Source organism: Corvus brachyrhynchos, unplaced genomic scaffold (genome assembly GCF_000691975.1).
Source record: "Corvus brachyrhynchos isolate BGI_N302 unplaced genomic scaffold, ASM69197v1 scaffold230, whole genome shotgun sequence".
NCBI classification, from domain to species: Eukaryota; Metazoa; Chordata; class Aves; order Passeriformes; family Corvidae; genus Corvus; species Corvus brachyrhynchos.
In genome coordinates this window covers 1,067,011-1,087,341 of record NW_008235744.1, presented here as the reverse complement: position 1 = coordinate 1,087,341, position 20,331 = coordinate 1,067,011, and the positions used below count along the sequence as shown (strand labels likewise).

At 38.8% G+C, this 20,331-nt stretch overlaps 1 protein-coding gene and 1 non-coding gene across 3 annotated transcripts in view; both read right to left on the bottom strand.

Moving 5' to 3' along the window:
• Nucleotides 1-20,325, bottom strand: part of MTFR1 (mitochondrial fission regulator 1) — a 27,408-nt gene extending 7,083 nt beyond the window's left edge. For both annotated transcript variants that reach the window (XM_017725836.1, XM_017725828.1), the window contains exons 1-5: nt 20,282-20,325; nt 14,010-14,152; nt 10,591-10,689; nt 5,194-5,312; nt 587-825 (exon numbers count right to left, since the gene is read on the bottom strand). In XM_017725836.1, coding sequence (XP_017581325.1) covers nt 587-825; nt 5,194-5,312; nt 10,591-10,689; nt 14,010-14,075 — 523 coding nt within the window. In that variant the 5' untranslated portion in view covers nt 14,076-14,152; nt 20,282-20,325. The remainder of the gene's footprint in view (nt 1-586; nt 826-5,193; nt 5,313-10,590; nt 10,690-14,009; nt 14,153-20,281) is intronic.
• TRNAV-AAC lies at nt 8,005-8,077 on the bottom strand. The gene has a single exon. It is a non-coding gene; the product is annotated as a tRNA-Val (tRNA).
• Nucleotides 20,326-20,331: the final 6 nt, after the last annotated feature.

The window sequence follows — 20,331 nt, the reverse complement described above, 5'->3', positions numbered from 1 at the left end:
GAGGAGAAAGAAATTCAGGAAAAGAATTCTTCTGTTTACTACCAGAAACAGTGCACCACTTTTGGTTCCATATGGACAACGTGTCTGGTCCCAGAGATGACTGCAGTAAACAATTAATTGCCTTTTCTGTTACTTGAGATGTATATTACAGATTCCAAAAGCATAATTAGCATCTTGTATGAATACTTAATGATATCAGAGAGCCTATTTCCTTACTGAATGGAAAGACTTCAGTGCTAGTAATTAAGTTACGTTCTTTTAGTTTGGTTTAAGCCATCATGTTTATCATGAGCTTTGCTCTGAAAGCTGTTTAATACTTCTTTACTCATTCACAGATTCAGAACTCTGGCAGATTTACAGACAAACATGAAGCCTTTAAGAACACTAAAAAATACAGAAAATCTGGGAAGTCACTTGTTTTCAAGACCTATTCTGTAACCCTTGGTTAGTGTGCCAAACTAACCAAAACAATATGGAAAAGTGCTTGGTGTTGCAGTATCTCACAAAAAAGAATTAGCACAATATTAATTATAAAAGGGGCACATTCATGAAGTAATTTTTGCTAAGAGTACAGAAAATTTAATACCTGTTGTCAAGTTCTGCTGTTCTTGCAAGGTTACAATTTTGGCTATTTGTGCTCTTAAAGAGGCCAGTTCATTTTCTAGAGCACTGATCTTCTGCAGCGCTTCTTCATTTGCCATCACTGCGCTCCTGGGCACTGGCTCCTCTTCCGGGCTTTGTAAGCGCATTTGTCTGCGTGGGGACGTCCTGGAATGATGTGCTTCACCTGGAAGAGGCTGGGTTGTTTTTGACCAAACTTCTGACCTGTAACAAAAATATCACAACATATTTTAAAGGCTTTGATACAGACAGAAGCTAAACCAATGTTACCTACAAATCAGGGGTGCAAGTCGAAGACCTGACTTCAAAATGGTCTTTATACAAATCACTTCCATCAAGACCTTAAATAGTTTAAGGTAAATAAGAGGTTCACATCCTGTCTGTTTGCATCATGAGCTGTGTTTCTTCTCTTCCCCCAGAGAGCGTTTTGTAGAATCCTTGGTTTCAGAAAAAAACAGGAATACATTCCTCCTTATCCCAGTCTATTTCTCTGCCTCAAGCCTATAGTATATTTTATTTGAATGAAAATTTAATTTTTCTTCCCTTAAATGCTACCATTTTTCCCCGTGGGCAGCAAATAGCTATTTGCAGTTGATTCCTTTGAAGAAGGAAGAGTTTCTTAGTTCCACGGGATATTTTTTTGTACTGATTGGATTTCTGAAGGGACAATCCCCAATTTTAGCAGCATTGGGAAATACAGAGTACATGAAACAGTTTAGTGATGCAGAGACTGCTTGTCAGTTGATGGGAAAGGGTCTCATACCTAGTTTTCTAACACAGTCATTAGAACTATAGAGAAGAAAGTTTCATGCAGTTTGAAAGAGTTGTGACCTTCCCTCCGCTTCTCACAAGAAAATGTAACTCTGTTGCCTTCCCTTATTATATCCACCAAAGCTCAAGCCATGTTAAACACTGAGGCATTATTGAGCATCTGCTCAAACAAGTCAAGTAAGCCCTTACAAAGACACCAGGATTTAAAAACTGTTTATCTCCAGAATCTGAGGAACCTGATTGAGTTAAAGATGTCCCTGCTCATTGCAGGGGGCTTGGACTAGATGGCTTTTTTTCTTCCAATGCAAGCTGTTCTATGATTCTGTTAAGTAGAACTGGTAAGGACTGATGACAAGAGATTATCATAAACTTAAAAACACAAAACATGACCACATACTTAACTCCTCAATCCTCCTTAACATCAATTCCAAAAATTCTCAGGCATGCCAGGATTCCATTGTTTATTTAAACACGAGAGTGAGAACAGGAGCTAGTAGAATGGCTTTTGGAAATGGGTAGAACGGCTCCAGACTAACACAGCCCAAGTGCCCCATCACTCTGGATGCATGGATTAAGCTACTGTGGGTGCTCACCATGTTAGATCTGCAGTTGCGCTAGACCTAAAGCAAGATTTAAAGCTAGAACAAGCCCTGTGCTCTGACCACCTTAAACCAGGATTACATACTGTCATAGGTTAGCAAGCATAGTCCCGGAAGGGACGTCCTTGCTAAGGGGTGCTTACAGTTTCCTCTGGGAACTGATAGAACCTATCAGCTGGCCAGTTTGAATATGGACAATTCTCTAAGCCACTTAAAGTTGTGATCACCTCTGTGATCCACATTTAAGAATAGGCAAACTCCCCCTCCAAGCTCTCTCTCGTTTCCGGCGCTGGGACAGGTGGCTGCAGGGCCCGAGCAGGGCCCAGTGGGCCCGGCCCAGAAGCTATGATATATCAGAGTATCCTGTTGTAATTTCATGAAGATATGGGGGGTGGAGTGTTCAACTCGTGAGCAGAAGCACCTGCGCTGAGATAGGCAGATGCTGACGCAGCTGTAATTTCATGAGAAGTTTGGACCGGGAGAGATGAACCAGATGAGGACTTTTGCTCCAAATGGGAAAGGAGAAAACCTCAGTCCGTAGAGATGAACCAGATGAGGACTTTTGCTCCAAACGGGAAAGGAGGAAACCTCAGTCCCTAGAGATGAACCAGATGAGGACTTTTGCTCCAAACGGGAAAGGAGGAAACCTCAGTCCCTAGAGATGAACCAGATGAGGACTTTTGCTCCAAATGGGAAAGGAGAAACCTCAGTCCCTAGAGATGCTCCCAGAGATAGTCCTAACGATGAAGATGATGAAGACCCTTTGCTCCCTGGGGAGGAGAAGGGCCTCTGTTTTTGTTTCTGAACGGCTCAACCTTAAAATTGTACCCCAAAAAACTTCAAGAGTGGACCCTCGAAAGCAGTTGCGGGAAAAGCTGCAAGTCGGGGGAAGGGACTCACATGTGAGCAGAGAGACTCCTCTTCCTGAATGGACTGAACAATATTTGGAAGTGGGCGGCTGTCTCGTTGTGATAATGTTTTCATAGCATGAGCAAGAAGAGACTTCTCTTTCTAAATGGACTGAACAAGGTTATTATGGAAGTGGTAAACAGACTGAACATCTTAAGGGTTGTCTTTTTACATTGTCAGTGGGAGAAGGGAGGAAGGTGGGGGGAGGAGGAGAATTCTGAAGGTGGTATAATTTTTTTTTTCTTCTTTTAGGTCTGTTAATAAACTTCTTTATATTCTTTCAAGTTTGGTGCCTGTTTTGCATTTCTCCTAATTCTTATCTCACAGCAGATAAACAGTAATGAGTATTTTGGACCAAACCACTACACTAAATTGGTGTTTCCGCTCGGTTACAAACCAAACCCGCGACACATACACATTTAAGTCTTCCATGACACTGCCAAAAACCATCAGCACAACTTGCAGAAATTTGATCAAGGAGAACTGAATACTATCAAGGATGGTAACATTTGGGTGTTGCTACCTAGATAGGAATAGAGAGCAACTAAAGCTGAGAATAGGATACCTTCTATAGCAGCCACCTTCCTGCTCTCCCTAAGTAAGGTGGAAAGAGCCAGTGGTCACTTCACTCCTTAAAACCTGCCTTCCAGAAACTCTTTAAAGGAGCAGAATAGCTAAATAACAAAGGGTATTTTCTGCTCAGAGCAGTCATACCATTTTAAGGAGACGTCTTGATTGTAATCTAACACTGTGGAAAAATATTGTGCCTGAGTTGTCACTACTGCTCTGATTAGGGGTAGAGGAAAAATGATTTGTCATTTAGTTGCTTCTTCTATAAAACTGTATTAACAGAAAAAAACTATGTCTGCAAGACAGTTTACTGAATTATACAGTGGATAAATATTTAACAGTAACACCTATGTGATCCTGCCGAAACAGAGAATTTCAAATGCCTGGAAAACACCTAATGCATACCAGCTCCACTACTAATACTGTGCACAGACGTAATAAACAGTGCACACTGAAATACTCATATTTGCTAAGTAATTCACTTACTGTGCTCCATCCTAAGCTGTTTGCCTTAAGGTCACAATGTATCTGCAGGATTATTTTAGTCCCATCCCACATCCATCTGTCCCCACTCCCCCCTTCCCATGCAGACATTTCAGCAAATATGCAGTCCTACATCTTTCATAATAGGTTCTTTGAAGCACCAAAGAGCCATTCTCCCTGTTGTCTCCATAAATGTAATTGCTTTACAGTTCAATCCTTAAACAAAATACTTCTGTGCAAACAAAGTGGTATCGGACAGTTAATTTCCTATGTAACAAATAGACTTCAGGAACAGTGTTTCCCAAACAAGTGCTGATTTCTGTGACTCCCCTCTGAGTTGGTGAAATTAATGTGGTGGTGCCAGAATGTGTTATGCAAAGCTTCACTGTAGCAAATCGTGTTGGAGGGCATCTCAGTCATTACTAACCTATTTTATGCTTTCAAATTAAGAACAGTATCCTCCTGTAATCTCTGAAGCCAACAATCTGTGCCCTTCTCTGACACATTAGTTTGTTTGGAAGAAAAACCTCCTCTGCACTACAGAACTGTACTTTTGTTTCTGGACAGTCTGAGCAGCAATCTGAATACGATGGAATAGAGAACTTCATCCCTTCAGCCGACCTGTTTCATGTAGTGACAGTGCTGTGTAGAACCCTTGGTCCAACACAACAGTACCTATTGCCTTCACTCTGGACACAGGTGCTCACATGCTTCCCTGACAGTTTTTGTTATGAAGATTAAAGATGGAACACAAATCACAATTTTTTCGTTGTACTTAGCAGACTGTGGAGCCTTAACCAGAAAGGTGAAAAACAACGTGCCAATTACTGGATTGCCAGAATGACCACTGCTGCTAATGAGGAAGCTGTACAGTTCACTGCCCCATGGCAATGACAATCGCAGGAGAAGTGGAGAATCATGGTTAGCAACTGTGCCATAGCACACCAGACATTTCTGTTGCTTGAAGCTATTGTGTGCAGTTCTTTGCAATACATAAATAAATAAAATCCAGAGTCTTCCTTGTATAATGCCAACCTCCTGTATGTTTTCCAACCAGTCTTGGTTTCATAATCCTATTAGTCAAACCTCTACTACTTATTTTCCAGACCCTACCTTTGTCTCTTCTCCCAGCATTCAAATGCTCTCTGTTAATAGTAATGCACAGCAGATTCTCACTGAAGAGAAGTGAGGTTTCTTCCTCTCAGTTCGGAAATTCAGAGAGAAGATTTCAGAAACATACCTGAGCCTTGTAGAGACTTCACCTTCTTCTTCAGCAATCCATCCCACATCTGCAAAGGAGGCCACTGCATCTTCTCTGAGTTGAACAGGACTGTTTCCTTCCGTGACGTGAGAAATAAGCTATATTTTAAAGGCAAGATTGAAGGTTTTAGAGTCAATATTCCCAGGTCAAGTCACATTCATGTTACCCAATACTTCTGCTGAGGCTACATGTAACTATTAACACATACATGCACAAAAACATATCTGTAGACTTGAAACACTTATTTCTGTCCTGTGCTCAGTCCAGAACCATTTCACTGACTTCAAACTATTCAATCCATGCTGCTGAACACTTTGCAGAAGTTCATGGCTGACTACATACACTATCACATGATGCTAATGAACACTAAAAATCCAATGCAAATTGTTACATTAAGGACAAACAAACATCAATATCCTCACACAGTTTTCTGTATTAACTCAAATAGTATGTTTTCAAATTATATTTATGACCAGTAGTTAAAAAAGACATTAAGGCTGCCAATACTTTTTGAGTCTTTTGCTCTGATTCAGTATTATTTTTACAGAGAAATTCTGCCAAAGTTTCCTTTTCTCTACAACTTCTGAATTTCTGTACAAGACGTATGTACATCACACAGGGGGAAAAGAAAAGCAAACAAGCAAAGCAACCCCAAAACTAGGCAAAAAGCCAATTCTACCAGCTCAATAATCACAAAGACTTTGAGTGAGAGGTAGGATACAATCACAACATCATACACTATATGCTAACAATCTTATTTACAACATGCCAAACAAATGGACCATCTTCCAGCATGGTTCTGGCCATTAGCTTTACAGCTGTTTGAAGCCAAAGGTGACCAAGGCTCCAGAGACTGGAACCTTTCTTCCATTTCTAGTTAAGTGACCTGAATGATGATCTGAAAAATTGTTTGGACCATCAATACTTGCTCCATAGTCACAACTCAACAAAATGGTTTCAAATCTATTTCGAAATAGATTGGAATGCTGCTTCCCCAGGTCAGACAAGGGCATGTGTTCAGTCACTGGACTCCTGAGCAGCCTGGGCTCAGTGTCTCAGCAGATAAAAGCTACTGAAACAATTTTCAGTAATTTGCTCTGCTCAGTCTTTCACTTTGAGTTAAATATCTTCAATGCATATATGCCCCCTCTTCTGCTTGTATTCCATAGAATCACAGAACCGTTAAGGTGAGAAAAGCCCTCTAAGATCACTGAGTCCAGCTGTCAACCCAACACTACAAACAAACCCACAGCCAAATCTGCACGAGTCCTTGCAGCTGTTTAAGTGCTGCCTGTGGCCAGCAGTGGCCAAGAAGCTGGGAATACTGACAAAGATGGTGGCAGTAGGTGCCAGTCTGCCAGGAAAGCCAGCATCCAGCCCATTAGCAGGTAGATCAGTTTTCAAGGCAACCCCACACTGTAAGAGCAAACTACTATGAAATGTTAGCATTAATCTGAATTTGGAGCAGACCTATCACAGCAGGACTGCAGTCTGGACAAGGTGAAACCATTTCAGAATAACATCCACACATATTTCAGTAGTAGTAGCCTCTGATACACAAGTCTCAGGAAAAGAGAAGTTTTGGGCTTGGGGCTGGTTTTTTCCCTGGGTACTGTTGCAAACAGCCTTAGAAATTGAGATTAGTTGTCTTCACCTCACACTCTCACTTGTATGAGAGTCTTTATCACAGCTCCCAGGAGTGTGTATTGGCACCATCAGATCATTTGGAAACAACAGGGTTTTTTCCAGGTAGCATCAGCACAGATGGTAATATGTTTATCACATTAACAGTTGTGCCTAATACCATTACAGTCTGCCTCTCTTTAAAGCAGTCTAGAGAATACTATATTGCATGTTAGGATTTTTGCTGTTTGAGGTTTCTGTGGCATTTTTCTTTTTAAAAGTAAATACAAATTTTCAGGACCACAGCGTTTGTATTAATGTTAATGGCAATTTGAAAAAATCCATACTACATCAGCCACTTCTTGCAGGTGATACAGATTTTTCTGGCAGTAATATCACCATTAAAAGATTGAAGCCAGTGTTAAATAAAGGCACTACACACACTTGAATCAAAAATAATTTTCTAAATCAACAGTAAGGAATATATTTACCACTGCCAGGATTCCTGCATCATGAGATAAATAACTTCTAATCCAAGATTTAGTAGTAAGCCTTCTGTTATATTGTGATACAAGTTTCTTCTTAATTTTAATTCTTATTTATATATAAACAGAATCTGCTTGTTACCCCATATACAGATGTTTCTTTTCTCTATCCCTAAAAAGAACAAAGCCTTCCTCAGCAGTGGAATTTGAATTTCAAGTTAATGCAAGATTTTTACTTTAAGGTGAAAAGCCAACAACTATCTCTCAAAACCTTCACCGGCCTGTAAACACCTCTGTGACTACCCTATTCCTCCAGTCAATCCCAGCTGAAGAAAACCTGAACAACTGCCCTGCCAGCACCTAAAATGGAGAACGGAGTCCTGAAAACAGAGGCCCAAGTTCTACTGGATGGCAGGAACTGAATGAATCAGTAGCTGTAGCCTGCTTTTCTTTCTCTGGAAACTGTGTAGTTGCTTCCCCCACTTCCTCCTTCACAGGTTTTTTGCCTATCTTAGCACGCATGTATGCTGCACACGCAGACACACAGACATGCCTGAGGGCTGCAGACCCATCACGGATTTCTGAAGACTACACACACTGCAGTGTTTTGGCACCTCGAGTTGGAAGGGACACATAAAGAATCATCGAGTCCAACTCCCAAAGAAAGAGTCAGCCTCGCCAGTGTTTCCGCCCGGTTTCGAACCGGGGACCTTTCGCGTGTTAGGCGAACGTGATAACCACTACACTACGGAAACGCTGCTCAGCAATGAGGCAGGGCAGGTTCCCTGCTCTTTTGTTTGCTCCAGGAAGTGGGAAGTAGAACAGATATTTTTATACACTTGAGGACAGAATAAAAACCTCTTGTTTCAAATTACTAATAGAGTTATGTATTAAACATTTGGAAATACTTCAACTAAGACAAACTTGCTATGATTTTTCAAATTAGCCCAGTAAATTTAGATGTTTGTTACATGCACACCAATTTATTAGGAGACTTTTACTGAGTTATCAGGTATCTAGCAGACGAACAGGAGAAGCATGGGACAAAAACAGAGAAGCTGTAGCTGAAGGATGCTATCTTGAGAGACACTACTGGAGGTTTGGTTGAATCTATCTAGGCTATACTGGTAAGTTTAATTTTATTTTCTCCTAAAGACTACAGTAAGTCTAAAAAATATGACATACAAAAGATCTGTAAGAACTATTTGCATTGGTTCATGCCATATAGAGTACATAACGTACATAAGCTCTGCCACGTCTTACTGAATATGTAAGCAGCATTTCAGCATTTAACAGTTAATTTAAATGTTGACTATAGCAAGATCCACAGAGACAGACACAACAATCAGTAGACCTCAAACATCAAAATGTTTGGCTACTATTCTTTTTTTCAGACTCGCTGAACAAAAGCATGCTAGAAGGTAAGTATGAACATTACAGAGATATTCTTTCAATGTGTCTCGTCCATTTATCACAAGGAAAATGAAGACTGTGGAAAGTCTGCTGCTCTGGGGTTAGAAACACTGATTACAAACATGCACCCTCAGATGATGCAAGTAAGATTTGATCCGTTTTTTTTTAATAGAGTGACTTACAGCAAGGTTCAGTTCATGGTCCTTTCATAATAGAGCTAAAGCTGGCAAGAAAGAAAGAGGAAGAGACAGCTATAGGAAAGCGTCAGCTGCAACAGCACAAAAACGATCGAGATCAGCATTGAACTTCACTATAGACTCTTAATGCTGAGGTAAAGACACAAAAACCAGATGTTAGCATCACACCTAACATGTTCAGCAGTTTATATATTAAAATAGTTTAGAGTCTGCACAAACCAAATAAATTTTAATGTGTTTGAAGGCTCAAATTTTGAAATTCCTATTTCTAATTAAATCAACTCCCACAGCTGTACTTCTATTTTTAGAATCCTTTCCTTTCATCTAATAGAAGGTGAATGTTTACACTTAGTGTACACACAAAGCTGAATGAATGTCTCTTTAACAGGAATAAAAGGCAAATGTTATATTTTTATTAACAGAATTCACACCAAAACCTTATTTATGTATTTATTTATTTATTTGCTTAAACACTAAAAAAAAGCAGGAACAGATTTTCCAGATATATCTTACCATTCCTTGCAAGAACATAAACTAGAAATGTCTTCCTTTATGTACCATATTAAGAGAAGTCAGTATTAGGCTAACTATCTGCAAGTGAGCATCATCTTTCCCTGTATGGCCTGTACAGTATAGAAAATCAGACACACAGGAGGACTTCACTACCTTTTAAATCTGAAGCACAGGGAGCCTTATTGCTAGTAAAAAACCTAATTATATACTCAAAAGTTTAAATCCAGCATGTCATTTGTTGTCCTCACCTGCACAAAACCCCACATCCCTTTATTTTTTTTTCAGCAAGCCACTAGAAATGTTGCCCCCGGGTTTCTCAATGTAATTTTTTGAGAGGCAAAATGTTAGCATGGCTTTTACTGTCATACCAACAAGGCTTCTATGGTAACTTGAATGATCTGGTTTTGCTACTGTAATTTCAAGTCTAAATATTGTTCATAAATTTCATTTGTGACAAAGAAATAAATTTAAACATTGAAACATCTAGCAGTGTGGAAATTACTTTATCTTAGTGTGGCAGCTGATTCCCTCATTCATCTTTACACTCTCCGCCCTTGCTCAGCCCACGAAACATTCCTTTCTCAGCTTGAATTTCAAACACTAAATTTCTCCAATTCTATACCCACCCCCTACCTCTAACACCAGAGTTGAAGAGATTATGTGTAATAGCTTCCGCTTTCCCATCTGTTCTTGAAAGACTCATTACAGAAAGCACGGATTTTCTCCTCCTTAAGCTTTTACACTTGCTCTTTACCCTACCCTTTCACCTACACAGTGTCAGCCTTGTATTTTAAACAAAAGCTAACAGTGTACTTATGTTATCTTGTTACTAATTTTTTGATTTCTGATAAAGTTGTTTATTTTCCCAAGTATTTTTAACACTGTTCATCTTTAAATGCCTCTTAAGCCTAGCTTATAAGTACTGTTTATAGAAGTAAGTTTCAATCATTTTTCTCTTTTACGAATATATTTTTTTTCAACTTTATTATTTGGAAAAAATCTGAACTGGAAACAGAAAGAACTTCAGTAGGCTAATTCTCCTATGTCTAGTTTATCATATTCTACTTTTACAAACCCTCTAGTCATGAGCAAATCCCTTCATCAGTATAGTGAAACACAGATTCTAAACTGTTGAGAACACCTACCTGAAAGTGAACTCTCGGACACTGTATAAGAGAGAGGTTAGTACCAATTTTTCTTACAATACTTCGAGATGAACCATAAGGCTTGCTTGACCAAAGCACCTGGACGGGAAGAATAAAGAAGCCAGCTGTTAGGAAACTGATTTTTGTATCATACTGTAATAGTTCTCCCTTATCTTTCACACTATGCTTGTGCTAAATGTATTTAGTCAATCCTTTCATGCTATAGTATGATATAATGTTTATACACTGAATTCTGTCTCAGTGAACTCCTTACATTCTACACACGAACTGGCGCACATACATTATACACCATCATTACAATATAGCTAGGGCTGCTTAAGGTCAAGACAGCCTTTGCATTAAATCTAAATTCAAAGCAATAGATCAAGTAATGCAGAAGACTTCAGGAGCTGAAAAGTATCTTCAAAAACACAATATTCCAATTTTCAAGATAATAAAGAACCTACATTCAGTCAACCACCTCTTTTTACAGGGTTTCAAGAAAAGCCACTCAATCTTTAAAAACCCATAAAGTTATATAATTCTTCATTTCTCAAAATATCTTTTTTCTTTTTTAATTAAGAGCTAAGAACTCTTCTAAAACAGGAATAGTGTCTACCATTCTTAATAGAAATAAGTATCAGCTACAATAAATATAAAAATGTAATTGTGAAATTAAAGAGCAAAGGAAAAGTTAAAAGGACAAAATAAGAGGAAAATTTTGTAAGAAAGGAACTTTGTCCCCTGCCCCAAAAAATAGATTCACCTAGAGAAAACTCCCCACAGCAGCTCAACACACCAGGTTTCATTAGAACTGTTTCTACTGCAATTTAGATCTCCTCTATGTTGTTTCAACAGGGATTCGATTACGCTGGTTTTTTGTTGTATTTAGTATTTACCACAGCATTACGAAATTAAATAAAATGGGAGTTTAATCCTAGGAGAAAACCACAAAATGAGCCAGAGCAGAAGGAAAAGCCCCAGAAAGAAGTAGGAAAGATTTCAGCACAGGCAAAGGCAACAAAACCAATGCAAACAAGAAAAAGAATAATGAGAAGACTCTAACACAGGGTACATTGTTAGTAAACAATTAGAACATTGTATGGTAATTTCAAAAACTTGGCCAGTGTTTAATTATGGCTGTAAATATGAATTTACTAGTCAGACCTTAGTTTTTAAAAGATCATAGCTTCAAGAAAACTTGACATCCTGTTAGAAGTTTGCCCAACAAAGAAAACAGAAAAAATCCAGGCTATTCTGGATTGGCAATGGCAATATAGCCTGTATGATGACTGTAGTGGTGCTGTGGGAGTTTCATAACACACAGCTGAATATTTTGATATAGTAAGCAAAGATCACTACTCTTAGATGTTGAAGATTCTATTAAAAAGAAAAGTTTATGTTCCATGGTATTGACCTCCAGATTATTTCACAAACTTCACACAAACATTTTGCCTATTTCTAGTTTCTATCCTTCTTTCCTCTGGTTTTACTGGAATGTAAAAATTTTGACAAAATAAATGTGCACTGCACATATGCTATGCTACATCCTCACATCAGAGCCGCAACTTTGCTATGAATCCACCCAGGTCTATTTTTTTTTTTCCATTCTATAAAAAATACATTCTCTTGCTTAATACACTGCTAAATTGAACACAAATTTTTCAATGCAGAGTAGTCTATTGATGCTGCATTTTGGTTGCCTCAACAAAAACCTCACATTTGTGCCTATCACCTTACTGTTTGTTTACATGTCTAAGCAAACAGCAAGTAGATCAGTGGCCTTCAAGAAAAAGTCACAGACAAACAGCACTACAGTAAGACAGTCTCATTATTCACAATTGATTCTGATGTTTAAAGCAAACTGTTGGCAAGAGACTCAAAGTGATGGGGCATTGAAACAAATAATACCAGTCAAAGGAAGGCTTAATTAGTTGCAGAAGTATTTCCACAGCAGCAAGAGAGTCTAGACTACACGCTCTATTACCAACATAAGTGCAATGCATTTCAAACAAGCAGCAAAACTTGTTTAGATATTGCACAGACCACAGACAAGTTGTTGACTAGCACTCAAAAATACTTGGGTTTCCAAATGCCCTTGGGGCTCTTCAACAACAGTGGCTTGGTGCACCAAAACTCTGACTGACTCAGTTTTGGTAATACAAGATGTGCCAGGACATTATTTCAGAAAACTGCATGCAAACTGTGCCACAAGGGATGCAAATAAAGTCAGCTCCCCGCTCAGCTGAGCTGAGGTCTCAGCACTGCTCTAACCAAGTTCATACAACTTCTTGTTGACTTGAAGCACTGGCTGAGCTGTGCTCAGTCTGCAAAATGTTACTTAGTCATACACTTCTATTGCATCAGTGTTTTGGTGTTGTCCAGAACAGCTGACACCTGGAAATGTAACTGCATTATCACAAGCTTGATACAAGTAGAGAATGGGGAGAAACAGATTAAAAAATTGTTCCTCCTCCTATTGAGGCTGAAATTGCTGAATTACCACAGTGTTATAATGCAACATATTCTTGTACTTTGAATTTTCAAAGTTACATGAAATCTCAGCTCAAAATTCAAATAAAATCCTAAAATACAGATTCTTGTTGTCAATTTTAATTTACACTGTAGAAACAATTTGCTCTCCATAGATTCCCAAGACTGATAAAAGGTTCTACCACAATAATACTAATTAAATAGTGCACATAGCTGGTAAGGATTTCCCCATTCTTAAAACATTAAAATATTTCATTTTAGTACTTCATTTAATATTTCAAATTACAGGGATTATTGCACTGAGGTTAACATTTGTACTCAAAATAGCTTCCTAAAGGTCCCAGTGACAAGCAGTTGATATGTAGCAGCTCTCTGTCTCTCTCTGCTAAGCATGCAAAGAAAACTCTCTATATAGTCTCCTCCAAGAGGAGAGCTATGCAGGCCTATTCCTCTGTTTACCCAGTAAGAACACAGCTGTATTGCTCTCATGCACTGTAACACCTCCAGAAGAGGTAACTATAGCACAGAAGAGATCAATATAGCACAGTTATAATAATCTCAATTTCATGGGATTTTTTATGTCTCCAAGGTAAGAACAAGAAATAAGATTATTTTTTTAACACTGTTAAAAATGAGATGGAATTCTCCTTCAGCTTCAAAAGACACACGGAAGTGCAGCATGAAAAGCAGTGTTTACAAAATAAACAGTTTATTAGAGCCAAGAGGAACTGCATAGTACTTTTAACACATTTATTACTCAATATTTCAGTATCCAAGTCATAAACTTGATGACTTTTCAGCAATGCAGAATCATCCCAGTATTGAGTATCCTTCAAGTGCTCTGCTAGATAAGCACAAACTAAAATACATGAAGTGCTTTCTATACCTTGTTTTCTGAAAACATAAAGGAAGTTTGAAACACTTACTGATTCCATGTTCAATCCAATTTGTTCAAAAGCCATCCTAATTAAGCGCTTCAGCCAGCAAATCATCTGGACTGGAAAAGGCCTTTCCAGAATTGGATTTAAGCCTTCCAAACCTACAAGGCTGCCAAGGTTCCATAGTAGATCTGAAATGAGACACATAAGAATTTTAAATACATGTTGTGGAACATGTACAGAAGTAAACTGCTACATTCCTAACAAAACAAGCTTTAGATACAAGACATATTAGATGACAACTATACCTCATGCTGCAAAGCAAAGGCATTCAGAGGGAATGTACTTAATACAGGTAACAAAGACTCTTTAGTAGTGTCATTTTTATAGAATCACAGGATGGTTTGAGTTGGAAGGGACCTGAAAAATCATCCAGTTCCAACTTTATTTCCATGGGCAGGGACACCTTCCATAGACCAGGCTGCAGAGGGCCCCATCCAGCCTGGCCATGAAAACTCCCAGGAATGGGGCATCTGCAATTTTTTTGGGCAACCTGTTTCAGTACATCAGCACCCTCATGGTGGTACGTACCTAATCCAAACCTACCCTCTCTCAGTTTAAAGCCATTGCCCTTTGTCCTGTCACCACATGCCCTTGTAAAAAGTCCCTCTCCAGCTCTCTTGTAGACTCCTTCAGGTACTGGAAAGAAATCCAAGCCGTTGTAAAGTTAACAATTAAAAAGTTGGGGAAAAGACTGCTCACTTGAGCTTGGACAGACGATGGCATTCAACAACTCTAAGTGAGCATCAAGCCCTATGGAATGCCTGCAGATGGGGATTAGCACTAAGATTGAAGTGCCATACTCATATCTAAAACTCCTTTCTAACAGACTGCTGAAAGCTGATCACCTCTCTTGATTCACATTCTCTGACAGCTTTGTTGTTCCTTCCTTTTTCCTACAACCAAGGAGAGAAAGGAAACATGGAAAAATGACTAATGGAGGAAAATGACAGGAAAAACTGTAGGTGTAGGACATAAAAATATTCAAGCAGTTTACAAAATTAGACAGATTTCAAATTTAGTCTGTTTATATACGCTTCCATTCACTTAAATCATGATGGTTTTGTTGCTCCTCTAGTGAAAACAGTGTAGTTTTTCTTTAACTGCGTTCTACACCAGTCGTAACGTGGACACCGCTGAGAAGTGTATGCCAGCAAAACCAGGAAAGGAAGTCACAGATTTAGGTTTACGTTTGTTTTGTGTATTAGGCTGGAAACAACACTCTGTTGATCCACCCTGAGGAACGTATTAGTAGTATGAACAAGAGTGTTGCCGAAGCCAGTCTATATACAGACAGGGACAACTAAAGCAATGTAGCAGCAAGGAACTGGCACTCAGGAAGTTTCAAAGTCAGGAGATGGAAAAGCTATGCTGTTTGGAAGTGCCTACAAGCCCTACAGTTAAACCATCATTGTTTCCATTACAAACTTTTTTCAACAGTTTACAGTTCCTTAGTAATAACATACTTCTTGCAGAGACTTGGCAGAAACAGTACAATTCTACAGTTATCTTTTTTTAGACACGCTTTAAAAAAAAAGTTGATATTAGTTTCTCATCATCACAGGATTTTCTTTTGTTTGTGACTAAACTCGGAAGAAACTATTAATCTACACTACGAGATCACAATGGAAACTGCAACTGTTTTAAGAAAAACAATAGGGAAGAATAATGGGGTAGCTATCAAACAGCCATGAATACAGGCAACAGTCATTCATAATAAAGAAATAAGTCATGGACTTCTTTATGGAATGATGGAGAAGGCTATTAGGGAAGCATTACCATCTATTTGATCTATTATTCCTTTAGGCATCTGTTATTCTTCCCTTACACAACCTATTATACAGACTGTATGGATCTTGGATCTCATTGCACCTGCTGTGTTCTTAAAACAGGAAGAACACAAACCTTCTACATGCCCCACATTGGATTTGGCATCATATCTGTCACCGCAGACCTGCAGTGACATAAAAGAGAGAGGAATGCTCCTTTAGAAGGGGAAACCTGTTCCAAAGGTGTGATTACATGTGATACACTCCACCTCATTCCAAAGTCCAGACTTGTTCAACAAGCAGTGTGGAAATCAAAGGAAGAAAAATGAAAGCTGTATCAAGACAAATTCAAACAAAAGAGAAAAAAGCTAGAGTACTGCTGAGCAACTGCAAAGACAGGGCTGGCTGAGAAAGGCAAGTGATAGGACTAAAAGGAATGACTGTATCCTGATACATTGGTCTTTCAGCCAGCTCCTAAGTTTGAAAGTAGTCAGTCATGTTTTCCTTCCGGCAGAGAAGAAAATGTATGATTTTGTTTCTGATCAACTGAGAGGCCTGAGTCTTCAAAAACAGAGACAATTTGGACAGAAGTGAAAAGTGAATGTTAGAACTTCCTCTGAGAAAATCAGAGTAGGTCCAGAAAACTTCCATGAATTCAAGAAACTTAAAGGCAAACAGGTAAAAGAACAATACAAAAACTCAGAAGATAACCAATTAAAGGCACAAAACCAGATGTAGAAAAAAAGTAGCATAATACAAGGATGACAGAATAGTATAGATATGAAGTAGTAAAGCTAAAAAAGGCAAGGTACAAAACAGGTTCCATCTTACAGGCATAAAAAAGTCCTGCACATATTAGCAGTAAGAGACAGGATAGACAACCATGATGTAACAGGAGAGGAAAGAAAGCAATGAGTGATATGGATAATCTGTATGTATTCAGTGTTTTCACCTGACAATGGTAGATAAGACAGACAGGTGTTAGAATGAATTACAGTCAATGCTGAAAAGTTATAAGCATCCAGGACAACAATATCTAGTGAATTTCACCTTGCAAAGTTCAGAACTTGTCAAGGCAATTTCTGAAATACTGGTAATTCATTTCAGAGACTTTTTAAATGGGATTCAAAAGACCCAAGAATAAAAGAAGGAGCATGATGATACAAAGCATTAGGAATAGTCCAAAACATTTATCCTGCCCTAAAACATTAAGGTAATCTTTTATAATTCCAGGTTCCAAGACTTTGATGGCTGAACATAAAAGAGAATTCATTCAACAAAACAACTACTTCAGTAAAATTAATATTTATAGTTCACTTTGTAAGTAATTGTTTCCTCTGCAGCATAAATACTTAAAGTACCTGAGACTGGGGTCATCAACGCCTTGCTCTTGTCAATGACCTGTCTGCTTTTGCAGCAGAAATGGCTGAAATCAATCTGTAAGAGTGCAGAGTACCACTCTGTTCCGGGATTAGTTTCCTTAGTTTGTGGCACTACGGAAAACCACCATGTTTGAACAACCTCCAGCTAACCTGTTATCTAAAACGCAAATGCTTCTAAGCATATCAGATTGATATTTTTATATGATCATAAACTTTACAGAATTATCTCCAGGCAAACTTCACACTTACTTCTTTCAGACTACATTGCACTATACCTTTCTTCACAGAACTCAGCTATTTCACAACTGGTTTATGTGCCAAGAACAGACAGGGTTCATTCCAAAAGAAACTGCTGGACAGCAAGAATGAAAGCATTAGCAAATTTTTCTCTCATGCTCCATATACATGCCAGTTTCAGAAGCAGGAGTTAAATGTTTATTGCTTTTAGTAAACAGAATAATACCTCTTCTAAAATATTGATCTTTGTGATATTTATCCTCTGTCTTCTTGGTGCTACCTACAGTAAATATAGTTTAATTCCCCAAACATTTCCACAGCTCTATTTATACAATGAAGAGCCCTCAGTTATAGTAATATTGCCATAAAAAATGGTCCTTCTGCCTCAGCAAAACTATTACAAGGATAAGCAGCAGTCATAGACAAGATTACCAAGATGTCCGAAGAGCAGTAACATAACAAATTACATTTCACTGCATAAAGCATGAAGGGATTGGAATTTCACAGGTTCATTTCAATGAAACCCAAAAATTAGCAATGCTGAAGAACTTTCTTACTGATATGGAAATATAGAGGAATTCCTTGGTTTAGAAATGAGGAGATCTACGTTTCCAAGCCCCCTTGAGCTTGTTTGCCCCTACTTTTCCCAACCACTTTTGCAGGCTCCATCCAATACTCTCCTATCAAATATCAAGTCTACAAAGCTGAGAGATAACATTACTTATAAATGACAAAAAGTTCATTAAATAAATATAAAAGCTCTGGAGTCTGTACACATAAGGCATAATATGCAGTAAATATGAACAGGAGCCCTTTGCCAGGCTTTCTAGTGAGTCCTACACATGAAAGATTAAAAGAAAGAGAAATCAAATGCAACTGCTTTCAAATTGAAATTCCTCTGTGTGTTTTTTCCAGTGTTGTATTTATCCAAGTCCTTTTCAAAGCATGAATTCTTGATCTTTAAAGGAAATTTGATATTCATAGTTTTCTTACTGAAGTAGGTTTCTCTCATTCACTTAAGACCCATACAAACATAAAAGAGAACGACTTAATGGGATTGATGGAGCAGATTAACCTTAACAAAGAATAAATAAAGGCACGAAATCTGAAAAATGAAAGGTTCAGTCTCTAAATTAAAAAAGCGTGGCATTAAGAAGTATAACATTTTCTAAGAAGCACTGAGTTCAAAGGAATACCAACCACATTAAAGAATCAAAAACAAAAAGACCAGGCTCCTCCTCATTTTAGCAAGAAGTAGGGCAAGCATATCTCCTCAGTCTTTTAGACTGACACATGACCCAAGTTCATCTAATAAAATTACATCCACAAGGAAACATTATTAAAAAAGTAATAAAGGAAGATAAAGCCAAAAAAACCTATTATCACAACAGCCAAATGGGCAGGAAGAATATTCTGATGGAGGACCAGACTCTGTTCCAAACTGACACAGACCAGCTGTAAGTAAAGTAAGTATGCATTTGGCAGAGTCACATAGCCAGCAACAGAGGTCTGTTTTTTGGTGTGGAAGCACCCCAGTACTTACAGAAAGACCTGTTCGGAAAGATGTGAAGAGAGAGATAAAAGTCAGTGAATACTACAGGGACAATCTAAGCTAGTACTGGTATAAAATTTAAAGCAGGAATTGAAAATCATACATACTTGCAACAGAAGTTGCTAAAGCTTTCTTAAAAATATAGCTCCATCATATTTATCGGAACATGCAAAACCCTATTAATCCGATTTCATTCATGTTATCCTATCTTGCCAACTAAGGGCAGAGAAAATAAAAACCCCATGTTTCAGCACTAGTTTAATCAAAAGCCTTTGCTCAGCAATGATTATACCTGCACAGTGCACTATGATACCAACTGAGAGGTAAGTGAAACCCTTCAACACCTATAAACCACAAGGTATTATATGATACAGACACAACCAAACACCTACACTTCGCTGCCAGACAGACAGACCTCTCCACCAGCTGCTGTGAATGCCCGTCTTTCTGCTACAGCTTTGAGAGACAACAGCAGCTAAGTCTCATTAACAAAAGGGTGTGTTTGTCTGAAAAAGCATTTAAAACGTCCAATATTCCTCCCAGATATCTCTCCGTAAAAATCTCGAGTTCCTACACACAGCAATCGTATTTTAGCTCGCGACCCCTACGAAGCACATTATTTGGATTCAGCAACAACTAACCAGAACTTCTAGAGCTGATGTGCAGATAACTCAGCTGCCTCATTTTTATCACCTAGGTAAAAGTCAGCGGGGATCAGAAGACATAATTCCTATTCATTTAATCTTTGTAAATCTTGCCTTCACAAGAGCTGCAGAGCGCTCTCAGGACAGCACGTTAATATTAATGAAGTACTACTGACGCTGCCAGGCAGAGATCAATGCACTACGATTGATTTCAGCATTCAAACTCTACTCACCCTCAATATCTGGAATTTCAACAGCTCGTTAAACAAAATGAAAACACGCACCTAGTAAGTTATTTATTTATGATCACTACAGAAGAACCTGAGCACGGCAGCAGGATCACTAAAGGTGCACAAACGTAAGCTTACAGAGAAATAAAAGCACCATGCTCCTTAAAGCCCATTTTTCCTCTTATACGCCAACTCTGTACTTTAAAGCCTCCTTTAAAAACTTCCCTCAAACTCCTCCATATTACCTCCAGATGATCTTTTATTTACACTATTTCCCATGACCTGTCACCCTCCCATCGCAGCAGTTCGCCTCCAGGAACAACAGCTTCGGCTCAGCACCCCGAGGCGCTTCCACAGTCCTGCCCGGCACCTGCCCTGCCCGGACAGGCCCGGGAAAGGAGACGGCCCTGCCAGGGGAGAGCGGGGCCGCCCCGAGCGGCCTGTACCTGCTTTCAGCCAAGCTTCTCCTCGCGCATCGCCCCCCGCCCGGGGTAGG